This window comes from Vulpes lagopus, chromosome 3 (assembly GCF_018345385.1).
Source record: "Vulpes lagopus strain Blue_001 chromosome 3, ASM1834538v1, whole genome shotgun sequence".
Classification (NCBI taxonomy): Eukaryota; Metazoa; Chordata; class Mammalia; order Carnivora; family Canidae; genus Vulpes; species Vulpes lagopus.
The window spans coordinates 145,144,533-145,161,563 of record NC_054826.1 but is presented as its reverse complement, the minus strand read 5'-3'; the positions used below and the strand labels follow the sequence as shown (position 1 = coordinate 145,161,563).

Here is a 17,031-nt window from a genome sequence, read left to right as displayed (position 1 = left end):
CTAGGAGACCACATTTTGAGAATCACTGGTTAAGAATTTCTAGTTGCCTGATGCTAATTATGAGGGTAACAGAAGCTTGCCTCTCGAGTATCACTGCTTCTGCCTTGAGTAAATCTTTCATACAAGTTGAGAGCATACCTAAAAGGATGGAATTAGAATTTTAGTAATTTACAGACTGATTATATGAAAAGTTTTGTGACTGCTTACAAATAAATACGTGCTAAATAAACGCCTATATGTGTGGCAGAAATCATTTTCATTATAAACTAGTAATAAAGTTGTACAGGAGTACTCCTGTACTACTCCCCAGTATCAAACATTTTCAATAGCTACCATTATCTTTCAAAACAGGATCTAAGGCATGTGCATAACCAAACTGGATGAGGTCAATTTAAAACAATTTCCCAGCCAAAAAGCAGAAGCAACCCAAGAATCCAGCAATGGATAAACAAAACCTGGCATATACATACAACAGAATATTATTCAACCTTAAAAAGTAAGGAAATTCTGAAACATGCTACAGCATAGATGAACCCTAAGAATATTATGCTAAATGAAATAAGCCAGTCACAAAAAGACAAGTACTGTGTGATTCCACTTTTAGGAGATATCTAAGGTAGACACACTCAGAGAAACAGCAAGTAGAATGGTGATTGCCAGAGGTTGTGGGGGAGGGGAAATGGGAAGTTCTTGTTAATGGGTATAGAGTTTTGGTTTTGCAAGATGAAGAAGTTATGAAGACTGGTTACACAACAATGAGTATACTTAACACTACTGAACTGTATACTTAAAAATAGCTATGCACTGTGAAAGTATGGAGATTTTTTAAGAAATTTAGAACTACACTATGATCCAGCAATTCCAATTCTGGGTATATATGCCAAGGAAATGAAATCATTATCTCAAAAGATGTATCTGTTAATGTTCATTGCAGCATTATTCACAATAGCCAGGATATAGAGACAACCAAAGTGGAGGTGCCTGGCTGGCTCAGTCAGTAGAATATGTGACTCTTGATCTCAGGGTTATGAGTTCGAGCCCCATATTGGGTGTAGAGCTTGCTTTAAAATTTTTTTTGAAAAGAAAGAGAACTTACCATATATTATATATACACATATATACAATACATACATATATATACACAACCTAAGTGTCCAATGACGAATAAAGAAAACGTGGTGTATGCGCACAGATATATACATACACATGCATATATTATGAAATATTATTCAGCCTTAAAGAAAGAAGAAAATCCTGTCATTTGTGATAACATGGATGAATCTGGAGGGCATTACACTAAGTGAAATAAGCCAGAGAAAGACAAAGGCTGCATGGTATTGCTTATATGTGGAATTAAAAAAAAAAAAGCCAAACTTGAAGAAACAGAGTAGAAAAGGGGTTACCACAGGCTGAGGGGTATGGGAATTAGGAAGAGGTTGGTAAAAGGGTATAAATGTTCAGTTAGAAGATGAACAAGGTCTGAGGAGCTAATGTATAACATGGTGACTATAGTTGGTAATGCCGTAGTGTAGAAATGAAGTTTGTTGAGAGTAGACCTTAAATGTTTTCACACCCCCGCCTCCCGAGAAAGGGTAAATATGTGAAGTAGTGGATGTGTTAAAGATTGAGGGAGGGAACCTTTTCAGAATGTATATGTGTATCAAGTTATCCCATTGTACCCTTAAAAATCTTACAATTTGGGCAGCCCCGGTGGCTTAGCGGTTTAGCGCCACCTTCAGCCCCGGGCGTGATCCTGGACACCCAGGATCGAGTCCCACGTCAGGCTCCCTGCATGGAGCCTGCTTCTCCCTCTGCCTGTGTCTCTGCCTCTCTCTCCTTCTGTATCCCTCATGAATAAATAAATAAATAAATAAATAAATAAATAAATAAATAAATTTTAAAAATCTTACAATTTTGTCAATTATACATCAATAAGGCTGAAAAAAGGTAATGACAAGCTGAAAAACAAACGTGATTGAGGTAGTAAATGTTATGTTATGTATATTTTACCACAATTTTAAAGAATTTAAACCAGATCAAAACCAACTGATTTCTCAGCACAGCTCCTAGAAACAGTAGTCTATACCTGTTGTTCACAGTTATTTCCTCCTGCCCAAACTTTATCTTTCTTTATTCGCTACCTCATTAAAAGGTGCCATCATCCACCCATGCATCTGAGGGAAGAAACAGTGAGTTGTCTTAAACTTCTCCTTCTTCCTCATTCCCCCCACACTTAACTGGTCACCAAGCACTGGCAATCAAATTATTTTCTTAATATCCTTTGAAACTTTTTCTTCCCCTCCATTCCCACCACCAATGCTAAGCCCTGACTGCTTTGTGCCATAAAACTGGTTTCCTTTCCTGTGATGTCTCCTATCCAATCTACTACCCTCTCTACCACAACTGGTGAAATTCTTCTGAAACATAAATCTGACTACTTCCCTGCTTAAGGAGTGCCTGGGTGGCTCAGCTGGTTAAGCATCTGCCTTCTGCTCAGGTCATGATCCCAGGGTCCTGGGATGGAGCCCTCCCTCCACAGCAGGGAACTTGCTTCTCCATCCCCCCAACCCACCACTCGTGTCTCCCCCACATGTTCTCTCTCTCAAGAAAATAAATAAATCTTAAAAAAAAAAAAGGAAAAGAAAACTTCTATTGAGTTTGTACTGCCTTGAGGCTAAAAGGCAAACTCCTTAACAGGACATACACAGTCTTTTAAGATTTGACTCTGCTAATGTGACCTCAGTAAACTGCTCTAGGCAGGCACTTCCTGGAATGTAGCACTCTTCCCTATCTTTGTAGCTATGCACATGCCTCCTTCTGCTCCCTCTCTATTCTTCAAAATTCAGCTAAGATAAAACTTCTTCCAGAAAGCCTTCTGGGACGTTCTGAGTTAGGACTGCCCAGTGAAATATTGCATGGGATGTACTTACATTGAAAAATTATTAGTTGCTTATTGGCAATACTTGGGATATACTTATACTAAAAAAAAAATAAACTCATTGTTTATTTTAAATTCAGATTTAACTGGGTATCCTGTTTTTGTGTTTGTCTGTTTTTGCTAAATTTAGCAACCCTAGTTTCAGTCTCAATTATGTGCTTGTTTATTTTTCCATATCCTCTACTAGTCTGTAGCATCTTTAGGGTGGGGACATGTCTTATCTCTGTATCTGCTGGTTCTAGTAAGTACTGGTAAGCACATAACTAAAATAACAAGGTGTTTTATTGTTGCTGTTTCTTCTAAACTGGTTTAACCTTTAGTCTTTTTATTCCTTCCCATAGTTATGCTAATAGTAATAATACCACCTGTTTCAGGATTATAGTGACCACCACCTGATATAAGAGCATGCAGCATAACCCATGAAGGTCACCAGAAATGCTAGTATAATCTAACCAGTAACATTATTCTTAGAATAAGGCTTATTATATTTGTTAAGATTTGAAATAAACTTGTTTAGTAAATATTCTTCTATAAATTCATCAAGAGATTGGTAATCTAATTCAAGTTGGCATAAAAAAACTATTTGTAAAAGGAAAAAATTTAGCTTGTACTCTGAAAACAGTATATTCCAACTGGATTTATTCCATATATTTTAAAAACAGAAGATAAATGCACAAAATGTACCTCTATAGCCAAATAGTAATTTTGATTCTAAGAAAATTCAAAGCTAAATGAAATAATTATGTATCACTATCTAATTAAAACCATAGTTCTAAATATTACCAAATTTAGTGTATGTTAAGCTAGTTGTTTTAACCAACAAGCCATTATCTCTAGAAATTAGATTTCAGAAGAAACTGTAACAAAATTTAAGGGTTCTTTTATTTTTCATTTCTTATTTCTTCCACTTTAAAGCATGTGCTTGTTGTCTAAAGAAAAAAAAAAACAAAAAAGGGGTGCCTGGGTGGTTCAGTTGGTTAAGCATCCAACTCTTGATTTTCACTCAGGTCATGATCCCAGGGTTTTGAGATCTAGCCCCATGTCGGGCTCTGCACCAGTGGCCTGGAGCCTGCTTAAGATTCTCTCCCTCTTCCTCTGCCCCACACCCTAACTCCTGCTCTCACTTGCTCTCTTTGTCTCATAAATAAATAAATAAAACAGGCAAGCAAGCGAGGAAGCAAGCAAACACGCACTCATGTAATACAATACAAAGGTTCATTAGAATGGCAGTGAGTGATTCCTCATTATTATCCAGAGATAAACTCAAAATAAACACTCTCAATCATAGGGGGGAAATGTCAGAAATATCACCATTAAATAATGTTGTCCTGAAAATTGTATACAAGAAAATTTTTTTCTCCCTACCCCTACTCTATTTTTCTTTTTTAAGGAACCCAGCAAACTACATAGTCAAATGGTGCAAAATTTCTTTATGGGCAGACACCAAATAGGGCTTGCTGAAATAATGAATGAATTAGTGATTTCTTTTTTTTTTGAATTAGTGATTTCTATAGTCAGAGAAAATGTACAATGAATTATACAACATATTATAATTAGCTTGGTGGATAAAAGAAAAAGAGCACAACTGGAAAACCAAAAGGTCCTTCCAAGCACATCTAATTAGGGTTAGGTAGTGGTTGCCCTCAGTGTCAGAGAAAGCTGCCTTTAAACAAAGAAGAGCAGAACACAATTCCCAGCGCTCACAAATTTCACAAGTTAACCTTGGCTTCCCATGATATTACTACCCTCCCTGTATTTCCTTTTCAAAACTTTAAAAGCCTACTATTTAAAAGCCTATTATGCATTTCACTGGAATCAACCTCTAAATAATGATGTGACAGTGGAAAATATACTTTTATTAAAAACTGAATAGAGGAAAATTTAATTCAAATTGTCAATGTACAATGTGCACAATTATTATTATTATTATTATTTAAAGATTTTATTTATGTTCTTGAGAGACACAGAGAGAAGCAGAGACACAGGCAGAGGGAGAAGCAGGCCCCATGCAAGGAGCCTGACGTGGGACTCGATCCTGGGACTCCAGGATCATGCCCAGGGTGGAAGGCAGGCACTAAACTGCTGAGCCACCCAGGGATTCCCAATGTGCAAAATTAATTCCAGTTTTGGCTCCTAGCATCCTGGAAGCTTAGATAAGTTAAGAATCCCATTAACCTTGTAATACCTTTTAATAAAAATTATCCATTGGTTAGAGAAAACATCTCAGGTATATAATACTAATGCTCTATAGTGATTTCCAATGTTGAAATTATGAGAAATATATCGATTATTAAATTAGACTAATTCACACATAGAACATAATTTATATGAAATATATATCTGATTTGTTCAACATTCTAAATTAGTTTTTAAGTTTTATAATAAAAAGACAAAAGAGGAAGATATGTTATTTTAAGGGCACCCAAATGGCTCAACAACCAAGGCTGTGGTTCAGTGGCTACTACTGCATGCTTCTGGGAATTCTCAGATCTAATGTTAATCAGCAAATTTCTCTTTGGGATAAAAGTGCTAAAGCAAGCCAGGTTTGTAATTAAAAGGAGAAAGATGCTCCTTAAGAGCCTATCTAGGGGCACCTGGGTGGCTCAGTAGTTGAGCGTCTGCCTTCAGGTCGGGTCATGATCCTGGGGTCCTGGGATGGAGCCCTACACCAGGCTCCCCACAGGGAGCCTGCTTCTCCCTCTGCCTGTGTCTCTGCCTCTTTCTCTGGGCTTCTCATGAATAAATAAATAAAATCTTAAAAAAAAAAAAGTCTATCCAGATTCTTTCTATTTTATAAGGCCTATAGAAATGCTATGTCCTCTATGAAGCCTTTCTCTACTATTTTACCCACAGTGATCTCTCTGTTCATGGAAGCCTTCTTTCTTTAAATTTGTGTAATACAACTATTTCTAGTACAGACTAAACCATTTTAATCTGATCTGATGGTCTCTAGATGTATCAACTTGGCTAGGCTACAGTCCTCAGTTAATAAAGCAAACAACAGTCTAGGTGCTGCTGTGAAGGTTTTTGTAGATGGACTGAAGTCCATGATAACTGACTTTAATGAGAGATTATCCTAGATATTCTGGGTGGGCCTAATTCAATTAGTTGAAGGGACTTAAGAGAATTAATGGAGCTTCCATGATGAGGAAGAAATGCTGTCTGTGGATGGGAACTTCAGCTCACCCTGTCCTTGACAGCCCACTGTAAGGATTTCAGCCTCGTCTAGCTAGTCCCCACAACTGGGAAAGCCAATTCCATGCAATATAGCTCTCTCTTTTTTAAAATTGTAATATAACTGACATATAACATTATCTTAAAGTATACAACATAATGATTTGATACTTGCATACACTGTGAAATAGCTGCCACAGTAAGTCTAATTAACATCCATTACCACGCAGTTACAAAATGTTTTTTGTCTTGTGATGACAAAATTTTAAGATCTACTTTCTGAACAACTTTCAAATATACAATAGTATTATTAACTGTAGTCACCTTGATTTAGGTTATATCTTCATGACTTACTTAGTTTATAACTGGAAGCTTGTTCCTTTTTATCCTTTTCACCCATTTTGCCTCCCTTGCTACCCCCTCTGGCAACCACCAATCTGTTTTTTGTATCTATGAGTTAGTTTTGTTGTTGTTGTTGTTGTTATTTTTTTAGATTGCATATATAAGTGAGATCATACAATATTTGTCTTTCTCTGTCTAACTTATTTCATTTAGTGTAATGCCCTCAAGGTCCATCCATGTTGTTAATAAATAACAGTAAACAAAAATGTAAATAATAAATATCTTAATATATACTTCTTTTGGGTTCCTCTTCTCTGCTTGTATCTTGATTGATACAACTGACTATATAATGTCATATGTGTGTCTTATCTTCCCAAGTCAGATTCAAAGGCATCAACTTGAGAAAATAATGATTCACTGAGTACTTACCATGTGTCAAGCACAGTGTTAAGTCTTTCAATATATGAACTCATTTTAATCCTCACAACTACCTGATTTTAATCCCCACTTTACAGAGGCTAAGACAAAGCTGTCTAGCTAAGGAATGGCAAAGCTGGAACCCAAACCTGAAGCTCCCTTATTCCAATGCTTATGCTCTTAAACACTACGATAGTTATGACCTCACACACAAATGGAGAGGGAGGGAAAGAGAGATATATAGAGAGAACAAGAAAGCTATGTAGGACAAGATAGACCATGATTCTTAAACATAAGTAAACTGCTTATCACACTCTGTTAATCCTATGATATCTAACTCCTACACAGTTATCTAGCTTGGAGGCAATGCTCAGAACAGGACAGCCATAGCAACCTTCTGGGGAAAATTTTAAATTACAATGTTATGGTTATAGCAACAGCAACCATTAAGGTACTTGCCCTGGGTCAAATGGAATCAAGTCAAAGACTTGAGAATCTTCTCTATATTCAATAGATATGTTAGAGTATCATTCAGTGATAGGAAGCCATCATAACTGGTTCAATTCTTCTATATCTCTATAAAATCTGTGATGTGGGTAGGGCAGGGTAGGGATATTTCCTACCTATACAGCGGGCTTAACAGTAAGTCAATGAAATGAAATCACTTACTCAAAGTCAGACGGTACATCACAAGAAAGGGTAAGTCTGGTGCTTGGACTCCAGCCTAGTACTTTCTCCAATAGACTTATATGATAGGGTAGAGCTGCTTATATCCAAGAGGTTCCCCTCACTTGATGAATTGTGCCATCAATATCCAAGATTTTTAAATGTACATGATATGACTAAAGTAATGAGACAGATTTTTATACTCATGAAACAACCATACTTCCCAACATTGCTCCCCACTTTGGGCATTTGCACTCATTGTACTTTCTTCTTAAATGCTTTCTGCCCAGGTATTCACACAATTCCTTCTTTCTTATCAGGTTCTAATTCAAAATGCCATCTTCTCAGGGAAGACTTTCCCAGCCACTATGGTTAAGGTAGCATGCCCTAGCCATCTTCTACAAAATGTTGCTATTAATCCTTTCTTATAACACTTTTAAGTCTCTGAAGTCATTTATTGATTTGCTTTTGTTTTTATTATACATATTCCACTATAAGAATGTAAGTTCCTTAAGACATGCACGCTGAGTATCTTGCTTACTTACCATTGTATCACCAGCACCTAGAATAATGACTGACATGTAATAGGTGTTCAAAAACACTTGTTGACTGATACGTTTTCTAAAATGGATTATGCTTTTTATTTGATTGCTATGTGATAGTAGTTACCTTGAAAATAAGCATTAAATGATTAAAAATAGGGAAAAAAAAGAACTAGGAAAAAGCTAAAAGTCAAACTGCCAACTTAAAAGGGAAGAAAGAACCATTTTTTTTTTAAAAGACTTTATTTATTCGTGAGACACACAGAGAGAGGCAGAGACACAGGCAGAGGGAGAAGCAGGCTCCCTGCAGGAAGCCTAATGTGGGACTTGATCCCAGGCAGACGCTCAACCACTGAGCCACCAAGTGTCCCGAGATAACACAGTTTTATATTTTTATATCCAAATTGAAAAATCAGTGATCTTATGATATGCTCTGGTTCATTTAAGTCCACTTAAATAGGAGAACAGCCTATGCAGTAATACAGAGGGAAAAAGAAAATCAGTTTAGACTCTACATTTCAAAACAGAAATTAAAAAAAAAAAAAAACAAAAAAAAACAGAAATTACCAGGACCAAAAAAGTGTGTGTGGATATTGCCAAAACTTGTGAAAAGGCCAATTACTTAGACATTGTAAAACTAAAATACATAAGAAACAAATTTAAAAAGTATTACATTTCAAGCCAGTAAGGGCTGATTTAGACTTTAAAAAGAGATATAGTTTGCATAATATAAAACTTATGTGAATATATATGGCTATGGTTTTTCCTTTAAACATCGCCCTCTTCTACAATTTGCATATTTGCATGAATATTTTTCCTATTCTTTACTTTCAATCCATCTGCACCTGTATATTTTAGATAAGTCTCTAGTAAGTATATATATATTTAAATTTTAGTACAGTCTGACAACCTTCGCTTGTTAATTGAAGCATTTGGTCCATTTACATTTAATGTAATTACAAACATATTTGGGTTGAAATATACTACAGCCAATGCCATGGTAAGCCAGCCATATCTTGTCCAGAACTGGAACACTCATTCTCTCAGCTGTATAGTCAACAGCTCTCAGCTGAATTTTTCTTTGGGACTTGTTCTCAGCCCTAGAATACAGCCTTACCCCAAATCATGTCCCTTTAAGGGAGGGTAGAAGAGGGTAGAAAACCGTATCCAATGACTGGTCAGTGACAGGGTCTAAACAAACGCCTGGACCTTTGCAAGGCCATCCCAGCTCCAAAGTGCCCTGTAGAATCAACTGAGGTCTTTGTTACCATCATATTGCAGTTTAACTTCTCTGGTCTGTCCTGTTTCCTCACTCCCTCACAGATGTTAATCTCAAGAGCTCATCCCAATAAACATCCTGCAGGCAATCTCAGTCTCTGAGTCTATTTCCCATGGGATTGTATTTGTGATATCTATCATCTTGTTAGGTATTTTGTACTTCTCACGCCTATGTTTCTTTTTCTTTTCTTTCTTGCCTTCTTTAGAACGAGTATTCTATTATTATTCCATTTTTCCTTATTAGTTTGAAGATGATAGACTCTTTTTCTATTCCATAGGCTATCCTAGAAATAACAATACACATATTTCAGTCAGCAAAGTCTAAAGCTAATTGAGTGATATTTTATTAATCGATATGAATAGACTGATATTAACTGGTTGATACTGTTAACCTACTAAGCTATATGATAAGAATCTTAAACATCTGAACTCCTTTTACCATCCTCTCAATATATATGTAATTGTTATTCTAGTACATCATATAAGTGGAATTATACAATATTCCTTTTGTGTCTGGCTTATATCATTCAGCATAATGTTTTTGAGGTTCATCCATGTTGTAGCATGCATCAGAATTTCATTCTATTTAAAGGTTGAATAATATTCCATGTATTTTGTTTATGCATTCATACGTTAATGGATGTTAGGGTTGTTTCCATCATTTGGCTATTGTATATAATGCTACAATAAACACTGGTATGCAAGTATCTGCTTGAGTCCCTGCTTTCAATTCTTCTGGGTATATATCTAGAAGCAGAATTGTTGGATTATATGGTAATTCTATATTTAACATTTTGAGGAACTGCCCATATTGTCTTTCTGATTCTTTTTAATATTTTTCAATTCTTCGTTGAAATGATCTATTGTTTTATTTAATTTCTTTACCTTACTTCCTATTTATTGAACACAGTTATTTTAAAATCTTTTCTGGGTGACTCCAATATCTGGATCATCTGTGAATCTAATTCTATTGTCCATGTTTCTCTCTTGGTTTTTGATCATGTCACCTTGTCTTTTGCTATGTCCTGTAATTTTTTACATAGTGCCTCCAGAGAGAGTTTCCCTTCCCTTGGGTAGACAGATAAAACAGCAGCTGATCATCTTAACCCAATCAGGGACTGTGCTGAATGGAGGCTGGACTGCAGCCTCTGGTAAAGCTCAAGCTATTTTTGGCTAATCTCCATTCCAAGAGCATAGCCCTCTGGGGTTTTAAATAGAGAGCCTGGGAATTCAATGGGGTTCCCCCCATTGGCAGGTTCATAACTCTAGGCTGTATCTTGTGTGACTGCCAAAATGTCTGCTCTGCTTTTCAAAGACTTTCCAATGAGATGTTTGGCCTCCCATTCTGTAAAACCCTAGGATTTGGCAAATGTCCCAACAGGATAACTGGCTGTATGCTTGAGGCTCTCTTAGTTTTCTACAAAAGCTTGCTGGTTTCTTGTCCCCAGCAGCAGCTCTCTCCCAGTATACAGTCCTGTTTCTCAGACCCCTGCTCATGCTCAGTATCAGCAACATCCCTGAGGGAAAAAGAGGCTACAAAAGTCAGCTCACATCTCTGAGGTTCTTTTAGCTTACCTTTACTGTTGGGGTTCAATTCTTTAGCGTATCAGCCCACAGCATGGTGTACCAAGATCCCACCCTTGGTAGGACCTGGACTAGATTTTTAACTTCCTACCAGCATAAAACTCTATTTTAGGTCATACACCCCAAGCAAACACTCACCAAATCTAGGCTCACCTCTCTCAAATCTTATCCTCTCCCAAATCTTGATCAAGTAATTCCGTACTATCTTGTTAGCTGTCTGAAGCTTTAATATACTTAAAATACTTAAAATATACTTAAAATATATTTTTAAAATATAAACTTAAAATATATTTAAGTTTAAATAATAATAATTAAATAATATATTTAAGTACTTAAAATATATTTTTTCTGCTTGCTTTTTAGTTCTAATCACACAATTCCTATTAAATATTAACACTATTTTAGTACTATGGATCTTAATACTACCAGTTTTGTTAAGTTTTAAGAACGTAATTCCCAAATGCAGAGAAACTAGAACTTTTTTAAAGCCAGTCTCAGGGAAAAGATGTATTTTAGGCTCAGAAAATGTTTTCCTTATTTTCAAATTTTAGTAAGATAACCATTAAATTATGCTAAAATTATTATTATATTAGAATTATTAAATTATGCTAGAATTCTGCTTCTATTTCTTATAAAGTAAAATTAAACAAAAATCATGAAAAATATTTTAATAATAAAATATTATAAATAATAAAATAAAAATATTTCACAACTATAACTCACTTAGAATATTCACCAACATATACCTTATAATTTGAATATTATTGTATTCATACACAACAACAACATACCTATTTCATTCTGTTTTGGTCTCTTAGTATTTCTAACATCCCCAGATGATAATAGGTCTTCCTGAGAGAGTCATAGTGGGATGGGTTTTTTTTCCTAATCAAGTGTATTTGCTTTTTCTGGATATGCAGAGCACTTATTAGTACACTAAAGATCCTGGGAAGTCCTCAGTAAAGTCACATATTTATCTTTGTGTAAATCTGCTGTTTTCAAATATATCTGAGAGCAGAAAGCTTTTATCCATGGGACACCTTTTAATGTTTCCAGGACATCTAGTTTGAGAAAAGTGTCCTAGAAAGGGAAAATAGACATTTCAAATAACTTTGGTTATTTTATGTTATTATAATTGATTATATAACTCCTGCTTCTTTCTTCTTTACCCAAGGTGAGCAGGTGAGTTTTGTGGGTTTTTCTTTTTTTTTTAGCTTTATTAAGCTATAATTTTGCTAGCCTTCCCTGACAAAGGGTAGCAGAAAGAGTCTGAGCTTTATACAGAGGCAGGATTAGGCCCAAATTCTGGCTCCACCATCACAAGCAAATTCTTTTCTCTCTTAGTCATATATATGTTTTTTACTAAATTAAAGTATAGTATAAATTAAAGTATAGTTGACATACAATGTTATATTAATTTCATGTGAACATACTTCTTCATTTATAAAATGGGCATGGAAGACTTTCATAGTACTGTATTATTACTGATCAGTATGCAGTAATTGCCTGGCTCCAGACATTCCCATTTTATTTTATTTTTTTAAAGATTTTATTTATTTATTCATGAGAGACACAGAGAGAGAGAGAGAGGCAGAGACACAGGCCAAGGGAAAGGCAGGCTCCATACCGGGAGCCCAACGTGGGACTCGATACTGGGACTCCCAGGGTCACACCCTGGGCCGAAGGCGGTGCTAAACCGCTGAGCCACCTGGGTTGCCCAACATTCCTATTTTAAAATTCCTCAAGGATCTGGGGGTGCCTGGGTGGCTCAGCCAGTTAAGCATCTGCCTTCAGCTCAGGTCATCATGATCGTGGAGTCCTGGGATCAAGCCCTACATCAGGCTCCCTGCTCAGAAGGAAGTCTGTTTCTCTGTCTCCCTCTGCCCCTTCCCCACTTCATGTGAGCAGTGCCCTCTCCCTCTCAAATAAATAAAATTTAAAAAAAATTCCTCAAGGATCTGGAATGGCCAGTTGGAATGGGCATACAAGATTGACACCTTTGAACTTGATTTGGGACTCATCTTTACTAATTCATTTCCCTGCTTATTATATCCGTTTCCTCTCTTGTCTACTTAAGAGGCTGTAATACTCCCAGGGAATAATTTCTTATCTTAATTGAGAATGCCTAGAGTTAAACTGATTTTCATTTCCTTAGAGCTTTGGAAAGCTTCAGGTCCTCCTGTTTTATGTTCCTATTAACACTTGCTATTGTAATCATTATCATGCCTTACTGTATTCATTTTCTTCCCTGCTAGACTGTAAGTTCCTAAGGCCATGATAGCTTGTTCCCTGCTATATGCACATACCTGGACACCACTGGCCTGGGTGAAGAGTAACCACAGAATCTTTAATAAGTTAAAATAACTGGAATTCCAACAACCATTATAAAAAATATAATTCTCAGATAAAAAGTTTTAATATTATTTATATCAGAAGATATTAGAAGAAAACAAGGAGTTAAAAGTAGTGGTCCTCAAACATGTTAGCAATAATTACTACTAGAAATCTTAGATTGATAGAGCAATTTTCCTAAGATATAGCCAATCATTAGGCTAGAAATAAAATACTACATATGTAATATGCTTTTCAGATACATTTTTGGTATTTGAGAATGACTCCATTTATTTAAAAGACGTATTCTAGAAAGGTTGCCTGTAAATAATACTTTTATACTCTAAGCGTTTAAAAACTCATGTGATGTGAATAAACTAAACTTTTAGCGTATTTTAAAAAGAATCCCTCTCTGTAATAAGAATGCTCTCACACTAATCTGTATTATATATTTAGATTTCTGAAGTGTAGATTTTTCAAGGTATGAAACACTCCTACTACCTTGGTCACAATGAAAAGCTAAGAAGTTCAATACAAGTTTAGAGTCGAATTAAATTAACTTTTACTTTTTGAAAACAATAAGTATGTAAGTAGTAAATATAACATTAACATAGTTTTTCTATAGGCTAGGAAATAAAAAAAATACTTACTATTATTTTCTTACAGTCCTTTCCTCTGCATAGTTCTGTATAGGTAGAGTATTGCACATATATAATCCAGCTTCCAACAAAAACCACCAACCAAGAAAAGAAAAGATATTTCATCCGCACATATGAAAAGCGAGCCTGTGAGTAAAAGAGCACATAACAATTATTCATTCAACACCAAGTCAGCATTCATTGTCCTAGAACATGATTTCCTCCCCCCCTTTTGGAAGAACTCAATATATATTCTAGGCTTTCACATGGCAATTCTACCAGAACAAAGTGTACTTTCACGGAGTCCAAACAGCACTGGTCTCAGAAAAGGAAGCTCCTCCATCCTGCCAAGGAAAAAGGAACAAAATACCCTTTAAAATGTATAACCTTTCAAATACCACCAGCATGGAAAGCTACTTATGAAGCATGAGCACGTGCACCATGTTTCCCTGGGAACTCCTTGAGGTCAGGTAAAGAGATACACAATTCCTACTTACTATGAGCTTACAGGAGATGATTTCAAATAAAATTTTTAAAGTTCTTTATGGATAATCAGTATAAAAATAATTTTGTTTTAAAGAAATAAAGACAGAGAATTTGGCCATTTGTTTAATGTCTCACAGTGAAGTGTAACCAGAATAAGAAATTAAACCTCCTGCTCATTCCTTTTTCTCTGTCGTATTCACCAAGGCTTTACATTCCTTCCATTCAACCAACCAAACACTTCACCTAATAGATATTCTGGAAGCTCGAGGAGAATGTTGTTGCAACTATAAAAGGAAAAATGATTGGAGAAGAAGGGTTAAGATATATAAAGAATAAATTATTCTTCTTGTGTCAGCTTATGAAGCCACACAATGGGATCCTCTTTGCTTTGTTCTGCTCCCTGTTCTTTGCTATCTAATTGCAATTTGGGCCAGTTACTGCCTTTTCTCCAACAACAACATATCAAACAGTTTAATCCTTAAAAGTGTCAATTGGTCAAGATAATTGGACATTTATTTTTTAAGTCTGGATCTCCAATGGTCTGGTTTTATAAATGGTAAATTTGCGGGGTATGGAGATAATTGAACAGAATAAATTACAGATATGTAAACAAATAATGAAAAGCTACTTTTGCTTTTACAACCAGGAGCCAGTTTCTCACACTGGGTAACAGTAGGATACTGTGAGCACTGTGAGCATGCAAAGAAAGCAGAGAGAGATGAAAGAGACCTAAGTGCACCTGCAGAAGACAATGAGTGCAAAGGAAAAAGAGACCCAGGAAATACTGAATTCTGTTGGCTCTATTTGTGATTTAGATATCTGTGTCTGTGAGATTAATAGATGGTGAATTCCGGTACTGAAGAGCTTGAGTACAACAAATTCACAGAGAAGTAACAGGTCTTTGAGCTTTATTATTAAAATATAAAAAATGCCTTTAATGCAAGCTATATTTGTATAGCTCTAAATGATCCAGTAATAAGAAAATTGTCAGAATTCTAAATTAAATCACATAAATGACAATGGGATATACACTGAGGGGTTTGTTTGAAAGACACTTAAGATTACTTGGCCCTACTAAAGAGTGTCTAGTCATCAGACAGAAATTGACATGAACCAGTATTATGAAGCTTAAAGATGATTAAATGATGTAATGCCTATAGAACATAAGCACATTGCTAGGCACATGCAAAATACCCAACAAATATTAGCTAAATCAATTTGCAAGGCTCTCAGCAAAAAGCCAAGAAAGCTTTCACTATGATTTAGCCACCACCGTCTTTTTGGACTCGTAAAAGAAAACTGAATCTGAATCTGATTAAGGCTTCAGCTCCAACTACAAGTTTACTGGAAATCCAGGAGACAGAGGAGTATAAGTGATCCTTCAGTAAGTGTCAGTAAGTGTGTCTAATAGTGTCAGTCTAATAGTGTCAGTAAGTGACACTATTAGAATATAATCAGCAAACTCCAGGCTGTGGAAAATGCAATACAAACAACCCAGTTCTCCAACACATAAGTTACAGAGGAGAAAATAAGGAGAAGATGGGGGAAATTGAAGACTAAAAAATATTTAAGAAATATATCAAACAATCGCAATCTGTGGATCTTTTCTGAGTCCTGATTCCAATGAAAAACTGCAAAAAAAATGACATTTATGAGACAATTGAAAATTTGAAGATAGGATATCTGATGTTATTAAGAAATTGTTTCAATTTTTCAGGCATGATAACATAATTTTTAAAGAAAAGAGCCCAATATTTTAGAGATAGACATTGAAATATTTATGAATGAAGTGATATATTCGGAATTTTCTTCAAAACAACATTCAAGAGAAAAGTAGGTGGGGTATAGTTGAAGCAAGACTGGCGATGAGTTGATAATTTTCAAGCTGAGTGATAGGTGCATGCATACCTTCTATTGTGTATGTTTTTTTCTATTGATGTAAAATTTTTAATGTTACACAATAAGGTGTACTTCTACACTTCCCATACATTCATCCAGCCGCTATTTATTGGTTGTCTGTTTTGTCTATTATTGTTATTGTCTTAGGCATTTTAAGAACATCTCTAGTTATTGGGGCACCTGGATGGTCTAGTTGGTTAGGGGTTGATTTCCACTCATGTCATGATTTTAGGATCGTGAGATCAAGCCTCAAGTGGGGCTCTGTGCGGGCGTGGAGCCTGCTTAAGATTTTCTCTCTCCCTTTCCCTCTCCCTCTGCACCTCCTCTACCCACCTACCCTCCCTACCTCCACTGCTCATGCTTGAGCTCTCTCTCTCTTTAAAACAAAACAATCTCTAGTTATAAGAACAAATTATAAATCTACCCTACAAGGGCCCAATAGTTCAGAGGGTCACTTGAAGGACCACAGCATAATGTGATTTTAGTTTTTGAAGTCCAATATAATATGAATGTTTTATAGAGTTGTTTTTTTTTTTTTTTTGAGGCAGGGTTTCTTTTTTTTTTAAATATTTTATTTATTTGAGAGAGAGAGAGCAAGCAAGCATGTGTGAGCAAGGGGGAGGGGCAGAGAGAGAGGGAGAGGCCGAGGGAGAGAATCTCAAGCCAATTCCATGCTGAACTTGCTGTGGCTTCATGTGGGGCTCCATCTCCATTGTGACCTGAGCTAGAACTAAGA

The 17,031-nt window shown here is 35.9% G+C and overlaps 1 protein-coding gene across 1 annotated transcript in view; it reads right to left on the bottom strand.

Annotated features, from left to right (window-relative positions):
• The window catches only part of DIPK1A (divergent protein kinase domain 1A), a 122,262-nt gene that overhangs the window by 23,836 nt on the left and 81,395 nt on the right, over positions 1-17,031 (bottom strand). Inside the window, exon 2 of the mRNA XM_041747627.1 lies at positions 13,923-14,057. Within this exon, the coding sequence (XP_041603561.1) occupies positions 13,923-14,057 (135 nt within the window). The remainder of the gene's footprint in view (positions 1-13,922; positions 14,058-17,031) is intronic.